This window comes from Bos taurus, chromosome 2 (assembly GCF_002263795.3).
Source record: "Bos taurus isolate L1 Dominette 01449 registration number 42190680 breed Hereford chromosome 2, ARS-UCD2.0, whole genome shotgun sequence".
NCBI classification, from domain to species: Eukaryota; Metazoa; Chordata; class Mammalia; order Artiodactyla; family Bovidae; genus Bos; species Bos taurus.
The window spans coordinates 27247833-27265233 of NC_037329.1; the positions used below are offsets into that span (position 1 = coordinate 27247833).

The 17401-nt window shown below is 37.3% G+C and overlaps 1 protein-coding gene and 1 non-coding gene across 3 annotated transcripts; one reads left to right on the top strand and one right to left on the bottom strand.

The window, feature by feature from the left end:
• Positions 1-723: 723 nt before the first annotated feature.
• SPC25 (SPC25 component of NDC80 kinetochore complex) lies at positions 724-16841 on the top strand. 2 transcript variants are annotated; one of them, XM_005202315.5, is made up of 7 exons: positions 724-897; positions 1874-2026; positions 2131-2196; positions 7410-7556; positions 9005-9109; positions 10971-11069; positions 12794-16841. In XM_005202315.5, the coding sequence occupies exons 2-7, from the start codon at positions 1888-1890 to the stop codon at positions 12916-12918; spliced, it is 681 nt and encodes a 226-aa protein (XP_005202372.1). In that variant the 5' UTR covers positions 724-897; positions 1874-1887; the 3' UTR covers positions 12919-16841. The 2 variants fall into 2 exon arrangements, with proteins under 2 accessions (XP_005202372.1, NP_001029402.1); NM_001034230.2 differs by having other exon boundaries at positions 749-859; positions 12794-13134.
• Positions 10584-10686, bottom strand: LOC112443601 (U6 spliceosomal RNA). Its single transcript, XR_003031991.1, has one exon. It is a non-coding gene; the product is annotated as a U6 spliceosomal RNA (small nuclear RNA).
• Positions 16842-17401: the final 560 nt, after the last annotated feature.

Genomic DNA, 17401 nt, shown 5'->3' on the forward strand with positions numbered 1-17401 from the left:
TCTATTGCGGCTGGGACTACCAGTATTAGTTACTGCCTTTTCATGTTTCTGTTTTAATTCACAGGGTTAAAACCAGAGTCAAGAAATTTTGGAATTTGTTATTATTATTAGCCAATAAACAGTAATATTTCAGCCACTAGACAGATTAAGCAATGGTATTTTTATAAGCTTTATTAAGTGAGTGAAGTCGCTCAGTCGTGTCCGACTCTTTGCAACCCCATGGACTGTAGCCTACTAGGCTCTGAGGAGCTTCTCAGTCCATGGAATTTTCCAGGCAACAGTACTGGAGTGGGTTGCCATTTCCTTCTCCAGGGAATCTTCTCAACCCAGGGATCGAACCTGGGTGACCCGCACTGCAGGCAGACGCTTTACCGTCTGAGCCACCAGGGAAGCCTTAGTTTTATTTAAGCTACCTGTAGCATTAAAGAAAAGGCTATATACTTGGCAACAGAATACAATTAAAGTTCAATATTTATATATTTTTTTTGCGGAAACCTTTATCTGAAAAGGATGAATGGCCAGTCAGGCGAGTCCTCCAGGAGCTGTAATACTTTGCTGAAGTAGAGCTGACGAGGTCGGCTGTTCTCAAAAAAAGAACTACCAATCCCAGAATGCCATTTTCTCTATTTTCTCGCGAGAATCCCAGAGGGCTAGCTCAACCAATCCCTTCATGAAAGAGCCTACGCTATAAGCCAATAAGAAGGCGTATGGGAGCCCAAAGGCGGGAGGCGGAAGGCGCCTTAGGTTTGAAATAGGAAAGCTGGCTTGGCTGCGGCAGCGGATTTTGGAGTTCGGCTGTTGATTGAAATCGATTCAGGTCTTGTGGGGCAGGTGGCCGGGCTCAGGCCTGCCGGAGAAGGTGGGAATTGAGCTGGGCTCCGAAACCCGCCTGTCGCGGTAGGGGAAAGTGGGTTTGGAGGCGGAATGCGTATTTTTGGGGCGGAGTCTGAAATGTACCTCTTGTTGCTGTTTAGGGAGCAGAATGGGCAGCCACAAGGCAGAGGGGTTTGGGGTTTCACCGAAGACAAGTCTGCGAATTTTCTGAGGAGATTTTATGTCATTGGGAAGGTTGTAGCGTTACAGAAAACCAATGGGACCTGGGATCTTAGATCCTTTCACAGGGGAGGAACTGAGGCCGGGAAAGACGAGGTTACTTGTACAGGTCCTGGACTAAACCTACTAAACTGTCCTCCAGTTTCCATTTTACTGCCACCTGCCCTGATCTGGAGGTGGAGGAGGAAGGAGTGTAGATAAGTGGGATCTTACCCCATGATAGGGGCTGCGCCTTCCGGGACCTGGCAATCCAGGCCGGAATCAAAGGGGTCAGAGTTGGAAGGAGTCTAAGCAGTCCCCAACTTTACTTGTGAGAAGACGGAGGCAGAGTCATATTTCCCAGGGTCAGAGTGAGTGTTGCGTGGGGATAACAGTCATTGCTACTAATGAATTCCTAGGGAGTGATGGTGTTCTGATTTCCTGCTGCACCTATACCATAGTTAAGTTTCGGTGGCTTGATATGCCCTGGGATATTTAGAGTTAAAAGTAAGTTGCTATGGGAGTAGGGGTTTAAGGGATGCACATTACCCTATCAACAAGGATTTACTGTATAGCACGGTAGATTGAAATCTTGTAATAAACTATAATGGAATCGAGTAGAAAAATAGAATATAGATATATATATGACTGAATCACTTTGTTGTATACCTAAAACTAACACAGTATTGTAAATAAACTATACTTCAGTGTATTAAAGAAAGTAAGTTGCTAACCATTTTCTAGCAAATATCAAACTGCAAAAATATACTTGACTAAAATACGTGGCTGATATGGTTTCAGTAACTTAAAAAATACAAAGTGTGTCCTATTTGTTTTGTAGCCTTGTCTTACAAAATGGTAGAGGATGAACTGGCACTATTTGATAAAAGCATAAATGAATTTTGGAATAAATTCAAAAGCACTGTCAGTGACACCTCCTGTCAGATGGTGGGACTAAGAGAAACCTACAAGGACTCCATTAAAGCATTTGCAGGTACCTATATTTAACTCATAACATGCTGTTATTCTTTGTTGTTCTTGTCTGTTTTTTAGTGTAATTTCAGCTGAATTGAAACTTCAACTCCTTTCCTCTTTCAGAAAAGCTGTCTGTGAAATTAAAGGAAGAAGAACGGATGGTTGAAATGTTTCTGGAATATCAAAATCGTATGTGACAAACTGTAGAAATAGATCATAGAGTTTTTTTAGATTAAACATCTTCAGAAAATCCCTCATACAAGTAAAACAGTGTGTTTATATATATCAGTTCAGTTCAATCGCTCAGTCGTGTCCCACTCTTTGCAACCCCATGGACTGCAGCATGCCAAGCTTTCCTGTCCATCACCAACTCCCAGAGCTTGCTCAAACTCATGTCCATCGAGTTGGTGATGCCATCCAACCATCTCATCCTCTGTCATCCCCTTCTCCTCGTGCCTTCAGTATTTCCCAGCATCAGGGTCTTTTCCAGTGAGTCAGTTCTTTGTATGAGGTGGAGCTTCAGCTTGAACATCAGTCCTTCCAATGAACACCCAGTCCACCTTTAGGATGGACTGGTTGTATCTCCTTGCAGTCCAAGGGACTCTCAAGAGTCTTCTCCAATACCACAGTTCAAAAGCATCAATTCTTTGGTGCTCAGCTTTCTTTATGGTCCAACTCTTTTATATATATATATATATACACATACATATATATATATATGTATGTATATGTATATACAGCTTCCCTGGGGGCTTAGTGGTAAAGAATTTGCCTGCAAATGCAGAAGTAACAAGAGAAGTGGGTTCAATCTCTGGGTTGGGAAGATCCCCTGGAGGAGGAAATGGCAACCCACTCCAGTATTCTTGCCTGGAAAATTCCAGAGGAGCCTGGCAGGCTGCAGTCCATGGGGTCATAAAGAGTTGGACTGAGCACACATGCACACAATCCAGCTTAATAAATACAACATCCTATGTTATACCTTCCTCTTCTCTCACCTTCTAGAACTAATCTGTCAGTATTTTACTTTAGTATTGAGGTTTTGAATGTTATATATGTGGCAGCATTTTGTCTTAATATGTATTCTGTCCCCTTTTCACTTAGCATTTGCTCCTGAGATTCATCTTCACTGATGTATAAGTGCCCATATTTTTGAAAAATGAGTTTCACAGACTAGAATACAAAATCAGTACATGTTCATCACACTGATGTATAAATGCCCATGTTTTTTTAAAATGAGTTTCACAACTTTGAAAAACTAGTTCTCTCAGCTCTTTGGTTGTAGGTTTAAAATCTGACAGTTTTTCTCTCTATATTTTTATTGCTCCTGCCTTTCAATGGCACCCCACTCCAGTACTCTTGCCTGGAAGATCCCATGGATGGAGGAGCCTGGTAGGCTGCAGTCCATGGGGTCGCGAAGAGTCGGATACGACTGAGCGACTTCACTTTCACTTTTCACTTTCATGCATTGGAGAAGGAAATGGCAACCCACCCCAGTGTTCTTGCCTGGAGAATCCCAGGGACGGGGGAGCCTGGTGGGCTGCCATCTATGGGGTCACACAGAGTCGGACACGACTGAAGCAACTTAGCAGCAGATTATCCAGAGTGGATTAGCAGCTTTTACTGAATTCTCACACACAGACCACAGGCTTGTAGCCACAGGCCAAAATCCACTGGAGATACTAAATTTTGCCAAACCATGTTTTGAACACTGTCAAATCAGAGTGTCTTTACATGGGACGCATGTACTTAATGTGCTACAGTCCCTGATTGTTTCTTCTGCTTTGCTTTGCCTTGACCACTTATTATCTGGCCCCTGAAGGCATGTGATTTTGGAACTCCTGGGAGGCTGTTACAGGAGACTTCTACCCAGGTCCACTTTCTTAGCTGCCCTGAAGCTTCCATGCTCTTTTACTGCTTCTCATTCCCTCTGTAACCAGCAGAAGGAAGGAAAAGCACACAATCCTTCGAATGTTAGAATAAAAACATTCCTATACATGGTATTTATGTACCACTTACTAGCTTAAAATTTTTCGTACCATCATTAGATACCCTAATCCTGTGGGGTAAATAAATGGGACAGCCATTGTTAAACTTGTGTTTTGTTGTTCAGTTGCTCAGTCGTGCCTGACTCGGCAACCCCGTGAACTGCAGTGTGCTACGTTTCCCTGTCCTTCCCCATCTTCAGGAGCTTGCTCAAACTCATGTCCATTGAGTCGGTGATGCCATTCAACCATCTCATCCTCTGTCATCCTCTTCTCCTGCCTTCAATCTTCCCAACATCAGGGTTTTTTCTAATGAGTCGGCACTTTGCTTCAGGTGGCCAAAATACTTGCTTTACAACTGAGGAAAAGAGGACCCACAGTTGTGATTGAATCAAGGTCCTCGGGTAACAGCTGAGAAGGCAGAGGGGCACTGAGAACTTTTGGCATTTACATCTGCATCTCTTTTGCAGTAAAATTCTACTTAATTATCCTTAAAAAGTAGCATTTTTCTTTCTGGTAATTCTGATAAGATGTTTATTTTTAAATTATGTCTTACATAATCTGATCATGTCCACAAAGTCTTAGAAAATACAGAAAAGTGTGTAATTGGTATGTTTATTGCTTTATTTGCATTTCTGTGATTACTGAGTTTAAATTATCTTTTGTATTTGTTAATCATCTTCATTTTGTGTTTCCTTTGTTCATTCCTTTGTCCTTTTCTTTCAAATTTATATTTGTGTCTTCTTTAGATTAAGAATAGTAACCTTTGTTGAGAGAGGATAGTTTAATGGCTAAAAGCATGACCTTTGAAGTTAAGACCTAAGTTTGAATCCAGGTCTTACTGTTCATTGCATTCTAGCAGGTAAAGCTGTGAGCAAGTTTTTGAACTGCTGAGATTTCTTTTTCTTCTTCTTTGTTTTAATTGAAGTTATGGTTAGTTTACAGGGTGTTAGTTTCAGGTATACAGGAAAGTGATTCAGTTATATATACATATTTATTGTTTTTCAGATTTTTTTCCCTTACAGGTTATTACAAAATATTGAGTAGAGTTCCCTGTGCTATACAGCAGGTCCTTATTGATTATCTGTTTTATATATATTAGGTTTTTTTCTTTTAAAAAAGAGTAAGACGTCCATCATAGTTGTATTATTGTGAAATGTGAGTAAATTTATATAAATATAAGAGCAAGTATCTAGCTTATAGTAGAGTTTTTATATTTATTTGATTCAAATATAAGTTTGTCTGCTTGCCTGCCTTTCTCTTCAATTTCCTTTTGCCTTCAAGTAAAAAGATCTTTCCCCGTATAGTTAATTTTATATTCACAGATACTGCCTTTTAGGTTTCATAAAGTTTCATTTTACATTTAAATATATAATTTAAATGTGGATTTTATTTTGGATTTCAGCACTGTTTGGGGAACAGTCTACCTCTTGATTTATGATATTTATCATATTAATTTCCTAAATATACCCATATTTGTTTGTGATCTTTTGTTTGTTTAACTGAGTTGTAGTCAACTACTGCACCACTATTGTGTTAATGCTGTCACAGTCACAGTTGTTGAATCTGATAGGGCAAGTCCCTTTTCTTACTATTTTCTCTCCATATTTCCTAGCTGTTATCACCTGTGTAATTACTTCTGTTGGATCTTTCCTTTCTCTTCCCTCCAAATTCCACTGGGGCTTTATTAAACACAGAAATGGGTTTGGGAAATATTTTCATCTTTATAATATTTAGAAGCTTAAAATGTCTCTCCATATAACTGGGTCAAATGTATGCCTGAGACAAGTTTTGCATTTTTTTCCTTACAAAGCCTTCATATATCTTGATCTAGATTATTCCTGAATGTCTTGATCTCCACCTTCCTTCTTCCGTTCAGTCAGTTGAGTTCAGTTGCTCAGTCTTGTCCGACTCTTTGTGACCCTGTGGACTGCAGCATGCCAGGCTTCCCTGTCCATCACCAACTCCTGGACCCTACTCAAACTCATGTCCATTGAGTCAGTGATGCCATCCAACCATCTCATCCTCTGTCATTCCTTTCTCCTCCTGCCTTCAATCTTTCCCAGCATCAGGGTCTTTTCCAGTAAGTTAGTTTTTCACATCAGGTGGCCAAAGTATTGAAGTGTAAGCTTGAGCATCAGTCCCTCCAATGAATATTCAAAACTGATTTCCTTTAGGATTGACTGGTTTGATCTCCTTGCAGTCCAAGGGACTCTCAAGAGTCTTTTCCAACACCACAGTTCAAAAGCATCAATTGTTTGGCACTCAGCTTTCTTTATAGTTCAGTTCTCACATCCTGATTTGGAACCAGTCTGTTGTTCCATGTCCAGTTCTAACTGTTGCTTCCTGACCTGCATACAGATTTCTCAGGAGGCGGGTCAGGTAGTCTGGTATTCCCATCTCTAAGATTTTTCCAGTTTGTTGTGATCCACACAGTCAAAAGCTTTGGCGTAGTCAATAAAGCAGAAGTAGATGTTTTTCTGGAATTCTCGCCTTTTCTGTGATCCAACGGATGTTGGTGATTTGATCTCTGGTTTCTCTGCCTTTTCTAAATCCAGCTTGACTATCTGGAAGTTCACGGTTCACATACTGTTGAAGCCTGGCTTGGAGAATTTTGAGCATTACTTTGCTAGCGTGTGAGATGAGTGCAATTATGTGGTAGTTTGAACATTCTTTGGCATTGCCTTTCTTTGGTATTGGAATGAAAACAGACCTTTTCCAGTCCTGTGGCCACTGCTGAGTTTTCCAAATTTGCTGGCATATTGAGCGCAGCATTTTAACAGCATCATCTTTTAGGATTTGAAATAGCTCAGCTGGAATTCCATCACCTCCACTAGCTTTGTTCATAGTTATGTTTCCTAAGGCCCACTTGACTTCACATCCAGTATGTCTGGCTCTAGGTAAGTGATTACATCATCGTGGTTATCTGGGTCATGAAGATCTTTTTAATATAGTTCTGTATATTCTTCCTTCTTCACTGCCTCCTTACCTTCCTCTCTTCCTCTCTCCTTTCTTCTATCACTTTGTTATATTTCAGAATATACCAGATATCTAGCATTAAAATTAGGTATTTCTTCAAAGCATCTGAAAAGCCATCTTTAGAGTTTGTTCATCTTTGGTGGTGTTTTCCTTATGTACTTATTTGAAGGGGAGAGCTGCAAAGGTCATGATCTGATTTTGTATTTCTTGGTTTAATTTAGCATTCTCATTTAAAAATGCATTTTTTGTCTCCTCATTTTTGTTTTCAAAGACAAATAGAAAAGGATAAAGATTCTTGTTCTTTTATGGTTTTTTAATCGTCAGGAAATGCTTATCAATTAAAACATTAATTTTGTGAAAGTCAGTATTTTTCTCTTTTTATAGATACATGTTGATGAGCAAAGCATATAGATTCTAGCTAATACTTTGTGCTTCTTACAGAAATCTGCAGACAGAATAAGCTCATTCAAGAGAAAAAAGAGAATTTATTAAAGTTGATTGCTGAAGTAAAAGACAAAAAACAGGAAGTGGAGGCACTGACTGCAAATATCCAGGATCTTAAGGAAGAATATGCTAGGAAGAAGGAAAGTAAGTTTCCAGTTGTACAGGTGTTTAAAACAATCTAAATTTCAAAGTAGTGATGGCTCACAATTATGTACATTTTGCCTTCTCCCCAGTTCATTGCCAGCAGTAGCTAACATACTTTAAGGCCATAGCTAGTCCTTCATCTCTCTCTGTAAGGTGTCTGTGAAGTTTGCTAAGTGGGTTTCATTTTCCTTCTTTTGCTTAAAGAACCTTTTTTTTCTGTCTTTTTAAAAATTTATTTAGTTTTAATTAAAGGAAGTTGCTTTACAGTATTGTGTTGGTTTCTGCCAAACATCAACATGAGTCAGCCATAGGTGTACCAGCGTCCCTCCCTAATGACCCTCCCTCCCACCTCCCGCATTCCACCCCTGTAGGTTGTTACAGAGCCCCGGTTTGAGTTCCCTGAGGCATAACAGCAATTCCTATTGGCTGTCTATTTTACATATGGTAATGTATGTTTCCATGTTACTCTCTCCATATATCCCACCCTGTCCTTCCTAACCCTCCTCATGTCCATAAATCTGTCTCCATTGCTTCCCTGCAAATAATTTCATCAGTACCATCTTTCCAGATTCCATATATATGCATTAATGAAGACTGATCCTTTTGATTTCTAATAGAACCAGAGAATAATGAAATTGAGTTTCATTATTGTGGGAGTTTAATTAAGCAGAGTGGGAGACAGTTTCACTAAATAAGATTTGCCTGGGAGAAACCATTGTGTAATTTATGCAACAGATTCATTGATCACGCATCCTCTGCCAGGAACTATTAAGCGTGTTCTTCATGCTGTAAAGCCTCTTTGTCTAAGACTTTTATATTTTTTTTTAAAAAGCTGCTTCTTTTAGATAGAAGACTTGTTTGCCCATAAATGAAATAATCAATTCTAAAATCTCTTGAATATAGTAAAGTTATTTTCTTGAATGCTTTTTCTTATAGAGTTTGTGTACGAATCGACATTATTTTTTTCAACTCTTAAGTATTGCTTAGGGAATATTGCATTAACTTTTGAAGAAAAGTTTTAAACTAGCATAAAATAATGCTGATTTCCTATTTAAAATAATAGAATACTTTTCCAGTGAAGCAACTGATACATTTTTGGCTAACTAAAAAAAGCGAAATGGTGTACAAGAAGTCTTTCTGTTTCTCTGCTGCTTGCAAGTCCTTGGCCTATTTATTCATGCTGCTTTATAATAAAATAGAACAAAACTTATTCCTCTTAATACTGGTGTGTATTTTTTCATGCAGTTTTTCCTTCCAGCTTAAATGAACAGAAGCCCCTTTTGCTACTTGGTGGAGATAGAAAGTGTAGTAAATGTAAATGTAAGCTGATTTATTTGCCTGGTATCATTTTTATGGTTGTTTAAAAGTTTTTTAAAATTAGTTAAAAGAATATTAACTGAATGTTATTTAAAATATTCTATACTCATTGTATGTGTTTTTAATCATAGCTATTTCCACTGCTAACAAAGCTAATGAAGAGAGGTTGAAAAGGCTACAGAAATCTGCAGACTTGTATAAAGATCGACTTGGACTAGAAATTCGAAAAATTTATGGTTAGTATATTAATGTAAGTAAAACATAGGATATTTGAAAAGTCTGTCTTAAGTAGAAAAGAATCTTTAAAATATTTTCAGCTAAGATAATGACCACATTGTTAACTTTTTAAACAGTAAGAAAAAATTACAAAACTTTTATCACCCTAATGTAATTACTCTTGCCTTGGTTATTTATCATCCAGTATTTTAGTAAATGTATTTTAGGCATGGTTGCCAGCATGCAAAAAATTTTTTTGTTCCTTGTTCTTACTGGTATTGTATGATTAGTATTTCTCTAATTGCTATAGCCTTCATAATGGTAATTTTAACATAGTGGTATAATAATTCATTCCATAAGTGTAGCTTAATTTATTCAGTCTTTTATCTATTGTTTAACCCATATATTACTCTAAGTTTAACACTTGGATTTTACATTTTTCAGTTTTAGATATACTATAGTGGACATATATATACTTCTCCATTTGGGGGCACAATTTTCATGAAATTCCCAGAGATGAATTACTGAGTTAAAGCATAGGAATATTTCTGCCACTGTTACATATATATGTGTCAATTTATAGAAATACTTATGGTGTTGGGAGTCCCCAAGATTACATTCTGTTTTGGTGATTTCACTAGAAAGATTTACAAGACTCAGGGTGGCTCAGATTTATGGCAGTGAAGGGATGTGAAACAAAATCAGCCCAAAGGAAAAAGTCACATGGGGCAAAATCTAAAGGAAACAAGTTTTCAAGAGCCTTAAGCCAGTGGACTCACACAGGATGTGGTTAATCCCTTCAGCGTCGAATTGTGACAGTACATGTGAAGTGTTGTCTACCAGGGAACCTCATTAGAGACTCTGGAAGCTTGGCCTGGTTTTGCTTGGACTTCACCCCAGGAATTATTTGCATTGCTGATTTTGCTGTATCCTTTCACTGTTACATAGCTCTGAGTACAACCAGTGGTGAGCCCCAGGAATCCTCCTAGTGAATTTTCAGACCTGTGGTAGGCTTGGGGATCTCTGATACCCCAGACAAGGACCAGTCTTGCAAGCAGACCTTTTCTGGGGATAGAAGTCTCAGGCCTGCTAGGTTAACTGTTTATGCAATCTGTGTATAATGTAAAGAGTACCCATTTCATTGTTATTTGTGCCAGAATTGTAGTTTCTTTTTAAAGTTTTTTGGTTTATTTATTATCTGGCAGTTGATTAGATAACAGAAACTTTTAAAAATTACGTTTCTTTGATTTTAATGAAAATGTGACCATTTCCCCCATTTATTTACTAATTATACTTCTTTCTTAAATTGGACCCTCTATTCATCAATCTGTTTGCCTTAGTTTTGGTGTTTTTCCTATCTGTCAGAATGAGTTTTTAATACAAAATATTAACCTTTGCTTAGAGGAGAACATAAAGACCAGCTCTGAACGTTTTAAAAAATTTTATTTAGTTTCAATTGGGAGACAACTGCTTTACAATATTGTGTTGGTTTCTAAAAATATGGAACGCTTCATAAATTTACATGTTATCTTTTCACAGGGATGATGCTAATCTTCTCTGTATCATTCCAATTTTAGTGTATGTGCTACTGAAGCAAGCGTAGCTCTGAACTTTTGATCCGTTGGTCTTTAAGTTTATCTTCACTGTTATCCTGAGGTGCTTTTTTGTGTTTTGTTTAGTTTTGTCTCAAAACCACTTTTAAAGCTTTAAAATTATTTTTAGATTTAAAGTAGAAGTTTCTCATAGTCCTCAAAATCAGGAAATACTGTTTTATAGCAGTGTAGATATTAATCAGAGATGGAGGGAAGAAAGGTCATCTCAACTGAGAGCTTTGGCACAATAAATAATTCTCATACTAAATAATTTAATCCCTTTTTTCAGGTGATAAATTGCAGTTTATATTCACTGATATTGACCCTAAGCATCCTGATCGCCCATTTATGTTTTCCCTATGCCTAAACGAAGCAAGGGACTATGAAGGTATGTACTCCTATCTCTTAACTGGTATTTAAGATTGGCATCCTGGAATGTTATTTGACTTAGAACATAAAGTAACGTGAAGGCAAGTAATAGTCCCACAAGCTGTTGCTTTCTTTTCCAGTCTTGCTTCTTGTGATATTGTCTTCTAAAGGCAATGACTATAGTTTTGATTTATAGATAGTATCCAGGAACCTTAATAAGTAACTTCTCTTCCGGATGGCACAGTGCCACAATGGCTGAAAGACTTAAAAGACCAGCGATCACTGTATTTCATACGCAAGTTTGAATTATGCTCTTAGAGAACTTAAAGCTAAAGCTATAAAGGATATGACTGCCTAAATGTGAATATTGTATGTGATCTAAGTAGATGATTTTCAATTTGAATGTGATAATTTAATTTCCAAAAAATACATTTTAAAATATCCTATCCTGAAAATCCCAAATGTTGATAATTTTGCCTCGTTACTGATTCTGCAGTGATCCAGAAAGGTCTTTAATGTGTGGGAAGTTATATGTTTGGCAATAGTGTGAACAAAAAGAATGGAAATTTATTTATCTCTTTTTATTATTCTAATGTTAAGGATTCTAAAATAATCCTTAACTTACTGGAATTCAGAAAAATGGTTCTTAGCTCTTTATACCTGTGTCCTCAAAGTATTTGTATTAATAGCAGATGGACACTCAGGAAAACGGCTGAGTTGGCTCCCTGATGTGACTTAGTGACTCGAATTTATAGTTTAGGAATGTAGTTCAAGTACAAATGTTTGTTTTTTTTTTTTTTTCTCTCAAGGTAAATATCTTCTAATCTGATGGCTGCTAACTTTTAAAAAGTAAATCCCAAAACCTCCTACCTAGCTTCTCAGTTTTCTCTAAATTGGATAGCCTCTCTTGTTATATAGTGTTATAGTATTTAATAATGTATTAAAATAGAGTCTACAGTATAAATTTGGGATCAGGTGCTCTTTGCTGTTCTTTCTCTGCTTTGGTCATGGGCCTTGTTTCCCAAGCAGTCTCTGCCAAAGAACTGGGAATCTGACAGGCTTCAATTTCTTCTTGGACAAAGGGCAAGCCTGATGGTAGAGAAAGTTGAATCATTCCTTTCCTTCGACCACCTTCACAGGAGACTTGCTCCTAGTACGCACCAGCTGGTGCAACTGCATGTGGGGGCCATACTGTTAGCTGTGACTTTGAGTCCCATTTGGCCATGTAAATACAACTTTGGGAATAGCAGCTACATTTTCTAATGATCCCCATTTCAGTTGTAAAACAGCAGATATTTCTTTCCATAGTTGTCAGTTATTAAGGGTTGGCGTTGAAAGTTGTTCTTTTGACCGAGTGGTCAGAAATTAGATTTGAGGCCAAATTTTGCACAGAAAACTGACAACAGTTTAAAAAAAAATACTGTTAAAATAGTTTAAATAGTTAAAATGTATGGGAAAGATGATAGGAAATGTATCTGCCTTCTGTTCTGTATCTCTGGGCTCTTCAATCCTTGATTACCATCTGTGTGAAACAAGATTGTAGTATTTAATATTTGAATATTTAGAGATTAAACAAAGCAAAGGTCCAAAAGATAGTTAGGATATGAAAATCAAGTTTGTGTGTCATTCTGTGCTGAAAGCACTTCAGGAAAATGGAATTGAACCGACTTGAATCATATGAGAGCGTCTAAGTTAGGAATACATCTCTTCTAAAAATATTGTCTCTTTTTTTTTTCCTTCTAGTGTCAGATTGTGCTCCTCGTCTTGAGTGCCTCGCAGAATTTCAAGAAAAAGTAAGGCAGACCAACAATTTTTCAGCTTTTCTTGCCAACGTTCGGAAAGCTTTTACTGCCCTTGTTTATAATTAACATATACACAGTGTATAAAAACCGTTATCCCTTTGTATTTCTCTTTTTTGAAAAACTGTCATTATTCGATGTTTGTCTATAATCTTTATTTTTGTAACATTTCTGTGTGCTGATTTTTGTCAATTATTTTAATTAAAATCTTGGGAAAGAAGGTTTAAGTCAAGCTATTAGAAGTCATGGATCAGTAATAATAAAAAATGAAGGGAGTGAGTCCAACCTGTGGTTTGCAATTTCTAAAATGTACTTCACAGAGTAAATGCTATCATCCTAATGTCTTAAAGGAAGGAATGTTTTATCTTAAACCAAGAGGGATCTACAGTTAAAGGACAAATCTTTGTACCAGAAGAAAGTTGTGTTCTGAAATATCTAGAAAAGGATCTAATTTTGAAAATCCAAATGTAGAAAATTCATAAGCAATTTCCATTTTGTAATATTTATACTGGTTAGTTGTGGTCTAGACATATATTTGACATCTTTGGAGTCTATTCAGTACAGACTACAACTCAATCAGTTTTCTTCTAGAATTTCATTTTTGTCACTATTTTTTCCTTATAAATTTGGTTGTGTTTAGGTCTGCTGGCTTTAGTAGAAGCCACACACTCCTGTCTCAGGATATCTTGGGCATGCCTAAAAGCCATGGAGCAGTGGCCTCCATGCTTCTAGCTACTTCTGGCTTCCCCTTGCTGTCTGGTGGGGGAGGTTAAGCCAGTTGTCTAGCCAGGGCTGGAGGGAGCTTCAGAGCACTATCCCTCAGTTGGTTCTCATGTCTAGGACTTGGCTCAGGGTTCTGCTCACCATCGTATAGCAGTGGAATTTATCTAAGAATGCTGTGGGCCAGTGGGAATGTTATTACTCAGCCATCCCCAGTGTGCAGACCAGCTTTTAGGCACCACTGATTGATACTGTCTCTGCAGAGATGAAAGGCTGATAAACTGCCCTGGAGATTGGAGTGTGTGGTACAAATAATCATCTTATCCTGTCTTAGCATGGGCTTGGCTAAAGGAATATTTTAACAGGCAGTTCAGTGAGCAGACTATCCAGTTTTCCTAGGCAAACCTTCACATTTGGCTTTATTTTGTAATATACCTACATTTAAATGAGTATAGAAAGCCATATCAAAACCCAGCTTTGGTTTTTATGGACCTGGCTTGGTTTGGAGTTTATATAAGCAGGATCCATTTCTTAGCTGTTTCTCCTGGGTTAAGATTCCATGGGAAGAACCCCAGCAATTTCAAGTTCATCTCAATCTCTGAACCAATCACTGGTGATCAGAAGAGTAAAGTATATACATTGGATTAGGTTAGCTCCTCGGGAAACCCAGGTCTGGAGGTGGATTAAGCACGATAACTGAGCTAAGAGTAGGGATGTTATTCTTTAAATGGAAATAAACACTAAATGTTTAACATAAAAAAGATAGCAGGTGACTATTATAGTGAGTACATATTTACTGAATTCCCTGCTTGAAATATATCAACAAGGAACAAAAAATTTTTTCATTAAAACTAGAGAAAAACCACATATCCTACCACAAATTCTGGATATAATGTTTTGAACCATAGAGTGAAAAGGCACCAGGCATTGATTCTGAAAGATCTTTTTTACCTGCAAGGTAGAGAAATGAAGATTGGGGATGAGAGACTTAATGGGAAACTCTCCGCTTAGATCCATTTCTCTTCAAGGACCACCATTCTTCACTTCTAACTGGGGGTCCATCTAGTCAAAGCTATGGTTTTTCCAGTAGTCATGTCCAGATGTGAGAGTTGGACTATGAAGAAGATTGAGCGCCAAAGAATTAATGCTTTCAAACTCTGGTGCTCGAAAAGACTTGAGAGTCCCTTGGACTGCAAGGAGATCAAACCAGTTAATCCTAAAGAAAATCAACCCTGAATATTCATTGGAAGGACTGATGCTGAAGCTGAAGCTCCAATACTTAGGCCACCTGATGCGAAGAGCCAACTCACTGGAAGAGACCTTGTTGCTGGGAAAGATTGAGGACAGGAGGAAAAGGGGGTGACAGGATGAGATGGTTGGATGGCATCATTCACTCAATGGACACAAGTTTGAGCAAACTCCAGGAGATAATGAACAGGGAACCTGGTGTGTTACAGTCCATGGAGTCGCAAAGAGTGGGACACAACTGAGCAACTGAACAATAATGACAAGCTTAAATTTTAAAGTTTAAAGCACATTATGAAAATTGTGCTTTGAATGGTTAAGAACACATAAGAAAGGGAAACCAAGCTAGTCCATTAAACTTCCTCTATCCATTTTATTTAGGATGGTATGTTGTAAAAACAAAATAATAGTTTTCAGCATTTAAAACTTTCCTGATACAGAAATAAAGCACAAGATACAAGATACAAAATACAATTTCTTAAATGGGAAAGAAATATGCCTAAGTAGTAAAACCAATTGAAATGGAATCTCAGTGGGGTACACTAACCTATTCCACATTTTGTAATAAAGTGGAACAAGACCTCTAAAATTAAACTCAATCACTAAGTTAAAAAAACAGAATCAGCACAAAATCTGCTAAAATGTCCTACTAATGGGTTTAAAGTTTTGATTTCCCATCTAATGAGGATTAGAAAGTGTTGCTTCTCTTCCAGTTCAGAGGATTCTGATACAGAGACGATTAGTTATACCTTAATTTGTGTACTGTGACAGTGAATTGCCTGTTTAGCTATAAAGCTAGCATAGTATCTTTCCAGGGGCTCAGTGGTAAAGAATCCGCCTGCTAACGCAGAAGAAGGAGACATGGGTTCTGTCCCTGGGTTGGGAAGATGCCCTGGAGGAGGAAATTCGACCCACTCTGGTATTCTTGCCTGGAAAATTTCACAGACGGGGAGCTTGGTGGGCTACAGTCCATGGGGTGGCAACAAAGTTGGACACGAACAACTGAGCAAAATAGCATAGTAGCTAACATACAGTAGAAACTTAATACGTAGTTGTCAATGTTGAACACATTTCTAGACTCAGTAGAAAATTATTTAATGGGAAATTTAAATTACACCTTTGAAAAGGAGCTGACATGTTCGGTAATACTTACAGGCATGTTGCTGAGATGTCCAGCAATTTTTAACAGGTAAAGACAGCTGTATAGGTAATTCTTGAAAAAATGGCAAGCTAATCGAGAACAAGACTCTGAATAAAGACAAGGGTTTCATCTATGTAGAAAAAGAGTCTTGTCAATTAAGTAAGTAAACTGGAGAGTATGCAAGCTATTTTGAATCAGCTCCTTTCATAGTATTGTTGAACATGTTGTGTGAAGTGTGAACAATGTATGATGAGATATGTGAAGGATATTTGGAGTTTATAGACACGTTACTCTCCTTATCAACTAGGCAAGCTGGAGGTAGCTGCTAGGCTAAGGTGCAACAAATGGAAAAACTTCAAGGAAGAAATTATTTTACTCAGCTGCATAGATTTTTACAAAAATTCACAAAGAGGCAGTATTTAAGATTCAAATAAATGTGATCTATGTAATGGTAAATCTTGAATAAATGCTCTGTGTGTGTGTGTGTGTGAAAAATTCTGCTTTCCAGTATCAACATGGTAACATGAAAAGATTTGAGAATTAAAGATGTGGTCCAGTTGTTGCTCTATTATTAAAACTGATACATGATCTTGGACAAATCAGTTAATCTTTTTGAGCTTAAATCTTCTTTCCAACCAAACTGCACTATGTGTAATTTCCCAAACTTGCCTTTTCTTTTTTGTTGAGCAGGCCAAGGAAGTTTTCTTCTATTTTCAGTTAATTAAAAGTAATTATTATAAATGTTTGTTGCATTTTATTGTGTTTTTCTGTATCTGTATGGATTTTTGTCTCGTAGCTATTAATATGGTGATTTATATTAATAGGCTTTAAAAAAAAGTTGAATTAAACTTGCCTTCCTGGAATAAATCTTAGTCATGGTGTGCAATCTGTTTAGTTTTGTTTTTAATAATGGTAGATTCAGTTTTGTGAAATTTGCTTTAAATGTTTACTTCTAGAACCATGAATTAGATTGGCTTATAATTTCCTCTGTGTATTAACACCATCTGATGTTGGTATCGTGGTTATCCTCGGTCCCAGGCCCTTGAAAATAGTTGAGATGTGCTCCTTTCTTTTCTGTTTCCTGAACAAGTTTGAATAAGGGCTTATGGCTTTTGAACACACATATAAAACTCTCTTGAGCCTGTGTTTTCTTGTAGGAAGATGCTTTTAGAAAAATGCTTGTTAATTTTTTAATAGTTATTGAATTACTTAATTATTCTGTTTCTTCCTGAGTTTTGATAAGGTATACTTTTTTGAGAAATTTGTCCCTTGCTGACTTTTTTTTGCAAATTAATTGGTGTGAAGTTGTTAATAATATATAATTTTGGTTTTTGATATCTACTGCATCTGTAGTGTGTCTCCTTTTTTCTTAGAAGTAATGCTGCTTTATTTATGCCTTTCTTGTGCTTCCCTGGTGGCTCAGATGGTAAAAAATCTGCCTGCAAT